The sequence below is a fragment of the Cnephaeus nilssonii genome, assembly GCF_951640355.1.
Source record: "Cnephaeus nilssonii genome assembly, chromosome: 9".
Lineage (NCBI taxonomy): Eukaryota > Metazoa > Chordata > Mammalia > Chiroptera > Vespertilionidae > Cnephaeus > Cnephaeus nilssonii.
This window is the reverse complement of record NC_137080.1, coordinates 64,596,435-64,602,434: the sequence shown is the minus strand read 5'-3', so window position 1 is coordinate 64,602,434 and position 6,000 is coordinate 64,596,435. Positions and strand designations below refer to the sequence as shown.

The window sequence follows — 6,000 nt, the reverse complement described above, 5'->3', positions numbered from 1 at the left end:
AGCACTAGTAAATGCCAAACACAGTTTTTGGTTCTTTCCATGTATTCTTGATTTCACTGCTTTGGTAGGCTGGTGAAAAAACACAAGTGGGTGCAAAGGCTGGTGAGTACAATGACCAGCATTAAAATCATGCTACACCATTACTGGTAAGATAAATGGGGAAAGGTTTACTCTGGAGGAAATTGAAGATGGCATGATAGACACTTCAAACAGTTGAAACATTTTTAGGTAGAAGGATTTTGACATAGGAATAGACTTAAGATGTAAACCTTCTATTACTGAAAGTATTCAAACAGATGTCTCCAAGTAGAATCAACACCTGTATTCAATGGGAGATCCAGTGGTTAAAACCTTAAATTCCCTAAACTTGAAGATTTTAGGAGTTTTAGGATTCATAAATATCATCATCATCTTCTTATTTATTAACAAAATTAGGCTTAGAGGAAAAATAAAAAGATTAGTGCTAGATTCTTCCTGGAACTATAAAAAGAATTCCCCAGGCGGGGAGCACACCAATTCCCTCATCACTATTGATTTTTTTAAATTGTCGTACAATTTGAACCCTTCTCCATAGTGACTCTTTCATAAGTATATTAAGAAAATTTAATCTCTGGGTTTCAAAACTGATAACATTACCTGTTTTGAAAGGATTGTCTATTTTTGCCTTTATCAGCAAGAGGAGCTCATGTTAATGCCTATCATTGGGGTCAGGCATTGAGCAGCAGCTTCTTACAATATGATAGGTTGGGTGTTTTTCTTATCTGGGATCGGTGTTTCTGGAGAAGCACCCAGAGAGGCTAAGAAGTGAGTCCGTGATGATAGTGAGCATCATGAAAAATGAGAGTAGGTAATTCATTTGCAAGCACCAGAGAAGTGATGTGACAGGACTACCCACAGCCCCAAATGACAAATTAAAGAGTTGCCGAGTTGCGGGGAAATTAGGATAAATTGCGGAATCTACTGAGGATGGGTCAAGAAAGCTACTGCATACCATGCACCCAGAAAAATCCAGGCTGGTGGAGGTGTGTGTGTATATAAAAATTATTTTTTTAAAAATCACATTGTTGTGGCTATAGACACTGGACTAGTCACGAGAACGATATGGTCTCAGGGTGGTGGTGGTGGGGAAATGCATCCAGAGGCGTTCTGCCCTGCTGCCCAGAACACAGTGGGTGCGCAAATCATCTGAATCCCCACGATGAGGACGGTAGCGAGGATGCTGATGATTAACGCAACCCAGGAACAAACAGGGCTGGCGAGGATGACAGAGACCAGAGACGGGGAAAGGAGGATGACTCACGGGTGAGGGGTACCTGGGGATAGAGTGAGGTGGGGCGCACGTTGGCGAGAGCGCGGGGCGGGAGGCGGGGGGAGCGGCTGGGGCTCGCTTGGCTCGGACCCGGGGAGGGGTCGGGTGGGTGCCCGTGGGCGGAGCGGCTCCGGGACTGAGCGGCTGGCAGCCGCGTCTGCGGGAGCAGCAGCATCACCCGGGAGCAGAGCCTCCGAGACTCCGCCTAACGGACACCCAAACTCTCCCTCTCCCCCAACCCGACGCCCCGAGCTGGAGGCAGCGGAGCCTGGGAGCAGCCTCAGCAGCAGCAGCGGCCCCGGCCCCGGCCCCGCCCCCGCCCCGTGCGCTCCGCCCGGATCGGCCGAGCCCCGCGCCGCGAGCCCTCGCCCCCTCGCCGCGCCCGCCGCGCCGCTGCCTGCCCGCCCCCGCCGGCCGAGGCTGGGCTGCGGGAGGCGGCCGGGCAGCCCCGAGCCTCGCTGGGGCGACCAAAACAAAGGCAGCATCCGGGGCTGGGTGGATGCAAACAGCCATGAGAGACTGGGCTCGCCGTCTCCCCGGCTCCGCTGCTGCCGCCGCCGCCGCTCCTCCTCCCGCCGCCCGGAGGGCTCCGCTGTGAAGGGAAGGAAGGGAAGGGAAGGGAAGGGAAGGGAAGGGAGGCAGGGGCGCCGCTGCTGGGCGTGCACCCGAAAGGTGAGAGCCCGGAGCCCGAGGAGGGGGCGGGCAGGCCACGACCATGTCCTCGGCCGTGGGGCCCCGCGGTGCTCGCCCACCCACCGTGCCTCCCCCCATGCAAGAGCTGCCCGACCTGAGCCACCTGACCGAGGAGGAGAGGAACATTATCATGGCAGTGATGGACCGGCAGAAGGAAGAGGAGGAAAAAGAAGAAGCCATGCTCAAGTAAGCCACCCCCAGCCGCGCCGCCCGAGCCTCCGTGCCTCCCTGGGTCCATTCACCACTCACTCACCCAACCCTCTGGGCTGGGTGTGGGGGAGGGGGCCGGGCGAGGGTGCGGGGTGCGGGGTGCGGGCGGAGGCGCCCTCCTTGGGGCCGGGGGCTCTGGGCTTGAGCAGGGAAGAGGTTAGGGGGGACCGGGGGGAAGGAGAGGATGTCACCGAGCCGAGAGCCCAGGAGCCAGGGGAGGGTGGCTGGAGACGGGGGTGCAGAGGAGGGCTGGGTGGACAGCGACCACCCTGGGGCTGGGATGTGTGGAAGCTGAGAAGAGCTGATCCCACCCGAGTGGAAGGGCCCTGGGTTGGGAGCAGGCTAGGGGGCAGGGGGTGAGTGGAAGGAAGGGGAGGTGGGAAGAGGAGGTGCTGAGAATAGCTCCTCGGCTCTTCTTGGAGTTGTTTGGCAGGCTGGGGTTACCCCACTGAAGGGTGTCAGTATTTACCTACGAAAAAGGCTTCTTTTTAGTGTTCATTTTGGTACTCGTTCAAATCGCAGATCAAGGCTGGGTCTTTATTGGGGGGCAGTTGCCATCTTTGGGAACCTGCCTCCCCAGACTCTCTTTAACCTTTTATGCACCGTCTTTTACACAACATACCTGTGTGCAGTCACCTTTTCTTACATTTATGGAAAGCCACTGACAATGCAAAGTTTGTAATCATGGGAGAAGCCGATGGGGAGGGAGTCTGGTGTGAATGAAATAGAGGTTCCTCTTTACTGGTTTCCAAGAGACCTCCGGGGCCTGCTCAGTTCCTGGTGCAAGCAGTACAATAGGGGGTTGGGTATGTGCACACATCTCCCCTTCTTTAAAGCCCATCAGCCCTTCAGGGGATCCCTATCCAGTGCCCTGTGTCTGGGGCGGGGACAGGCCCATTGCTGGTGATGTAGGAGTGTGTGACACTGTGCTCTTACAAGGTCCCAGCACCCAGAGTCCGTGTTGCTGCTCCTTAGCATCGCACCTAGAGTGGAGCTGAAGGGGACTTCCACCCTGCCTTCCCTTGGCAGGTCTTCATGCATTCAGGAAAGTTTTCACCTCAGGGGTGCGGGGATGTAGAAACCCTGCCTGGGACAGAAGTGCACCTGGGGGCCCAGGATTGGCATGAGGAGCCAAAGGGAACCTGTTGCATCTTGAGTTCGCTGAACAGCACAGGAGAGGCAGACACAGGAGGGAAGAGGGGTGAGAGCCAGGCATGGAGCACACCCAGCATGGCTCTCCTCACCCCCTAGGATTGCCTCCTGAAGAGGAGAGGCTGCCACCAAAGGTTTCTTCCGCTTCCCATCAGTGCAGCAGTGCCTCGCAGGACAGGGATGGAGGGAGGCTGCGTTCATAGGCTGATGGGTCCCCGCCAGTGTAACTGCTACCCAGAGGGGAGAGGGGAATATCGAGGGAGAGCTGTGGGCGCCGTGTCACAGCAAAAGTGTAGAAATCCAGTCACTCCTGCCCTTTCCATTGTAGACTCGGAAAAGGGCCATTCACTTGGAAGGCCAGAGCTGGCCTGCTTCTATCAAGAGCAGCAGGTTTCTGAATTCCCTGCTCCTTCTCATCCAAAAACTAAACCCCAGACACTTGAAGCCTGCTGGTTTGAGGGAGGCACAACCCTCGTTCATCTGCTGCCGGTCCCTCCCGGGAACAAAGACGTCCCTGGTGCTGCAGGCTTCCCCTCTCCTGAGACTGGAAGTAGTGGATGGTGTCTGATGGTGCTGTCTGTCTGTCTGTCTGTCTGGCTGTCAGTCCGTCCGTCGGCACTGGTTGCAGCCTCTGCCACTTGTTCTGGGCACCTTCTCTGCTGGTCAGGATTTACAGGTTTGCTACTGTTCCCTTTGGTGTTTGCTGCAAACAGCAGGTGGATGGAGGCCTCCAGCAGCCAGTGACAACCGTGGGCTGCTGCTGGACAGGGTCCGGATAGGAAGGGGAAGGCACAGTGCAAGTCGTGGCCATCATGCTCCGTCATTGGCTGTTTCAGGGATGGTGGAGAGTGAGGGGTTTTAAGTGAGAGTGGGTGAGTTTTTAGGACAGAATCTCAGACCTGCGAACTGCCTAAGGACAGCAATGGTAAGGCTGTATGGGCTTTATAGATGAATACAAATGAGGAGCACCGTCCAACTATTCATGTCTAAAACACCTGTCCCGCTGCTGTTCCTGTGGCTGCTGTCCACTGGTTTGCAAATATGGTTCCTTTATAGCAAGGATTCACACAATATTGCAGTATGTGATGCTGTTATACAACAGTTCCCTATAATCCAGGACCTCTGCATTAACTTTATCAATCAGCCTCCACTGCTAACACCTCGGCCTTTTGTGCAGTGGCAGATCGGTGAGTGTTTTGGAATACCAGTTTGCTGCCATGTAAGTGTGTCAAATTGACTGCAATTAGTGGAGCAGTGTTGTACATTTTTCTAGAGTGCACTTTATGCCATAAAAACTGGGGATCATAGGGGCTATTCAGATGACCCATAAGTATATATAGGCGTTAATAACACATAGTCAAAGGTGTTGGCCTTTTCTAAACTTTGCATAACAATAGATTGGAAGCCAGGATGTTTTCCACAGGGCTTTGAAACATTTGTTAAATCAGAGATAAGCTTTTATGGTAATGCTGGGTCCCTCATATCACATATTGAGAAATTCACAACAGATCATACAAAGCTGAAGTTCTGGTAACAGAGCGATTAGACTTAAAATTCACTGTTGTCACCACTGCAGAACCATCACTTTGAGCTACCTACTGTGAATACTCTGTCCCTTCACAATGTATAAAACAGACATTTATACATAGAAGGTAGAAAAGTGATGGGCAAATATGCCAAAGAAACTTTACAAACTATCAATTAAAATATAGTAGTATAGTTTAATCAACCTTGACTGTAAATTGCTACGTGAATTTGGTCTTGATAATGTCTTTAAATATATATCAGTGGAAGACAATAATCAAGCTACTTTCACCTCAAGATTTCAGAAAAAAATTTATTTGAAATTGTAAGTACTTTATTATAAAAAATAATTCATTTGGTTTGCAAACAGCACTGATTTTAAATACCATTGGTATATTACAATAAATAGTTGACTCCTGCAAATAAATTTTAATGGTTGATTTAATTACCTGAAAATAAAAGGTCTTTTTTAATCTTAGTAGAGTTTTTGGTGTGTGTGTGTGCGTTCTGAAGACTTTTTGAAACCTAACTTCCTCAATGAATACTCCTTTAAGTAACTGTCACCAGACACCATGAGCCAATATATTACCTGAGTGGAAAATTGCATTATCTGGGACCTAAATCAGAGAAGATCTCTTGAAGATCTAAAATCTTATTCCTTTTTTATAAACACTTCATAGAGAAAGGAGCTACAGGATAGTAGAGAAGAGGAAAAAAGGAAATAGAGTTAAAGGGATGGTTTGAGAATGGAGACTGAGAACCATATTGGAATATTAAATAAAGCTAACATTTATTGAGCATTTACCTCATGCTGGCCATTATCCTAAGTGGTTATTGACTCACATGCCAAATAGTTGAACTATGCTCAAGTTTACTATATGTATATTTGAATTCTCACAACAGCCTGTACAGAAGGTAACTTAGGTCACACGATCCTCGATTCTTCATCTTATACTCAGATTTCCAGTAATACCCTCAGCTGACTCACATGATGGCCAAGTCAGGATTCAAATCGAGATCTTTTTTTTTTTTAATAACTTTTTAAAATTACAATTGACATACAATGCAGACCTTTTATTCCAAATCCAAGTATGTTCCCACACACTACACTG

The 6,000-nt window shown here is 50.1% G+C and overlaps 1 protein-coding gene across 4 annotated transcripts in view; it reads left to right on the top strand.

The window, feature by feature from the left end:
- Positions 1-2,024: 2,024 nt before the first annotated feature.
- The window catches only part of RIMS1 (regulating synaptic membrane exocytosis 1), a gene marked incomplete at both ends in the record, with an annotated part of 410,367 nt that continues 406,391 nt past the window's right edge, over positions 2,025-6,000 (top strand). For 3 of the 4 annotated variants that reach the window (XM_079780198.1, XM_079780197.1, XM_079780196.1), the window contains one exon: positions 2,025-2,188. In XM_079780198.1, coding sequence (XP_079636324.1) covers positions 2,025-2,188 — 164 coding nt within the window. The remainder of the gene's footprint in view (positions 2,189-6,000) is intronic. The other variant, XM_079780191.1, reaches the window with a different exon arrangement.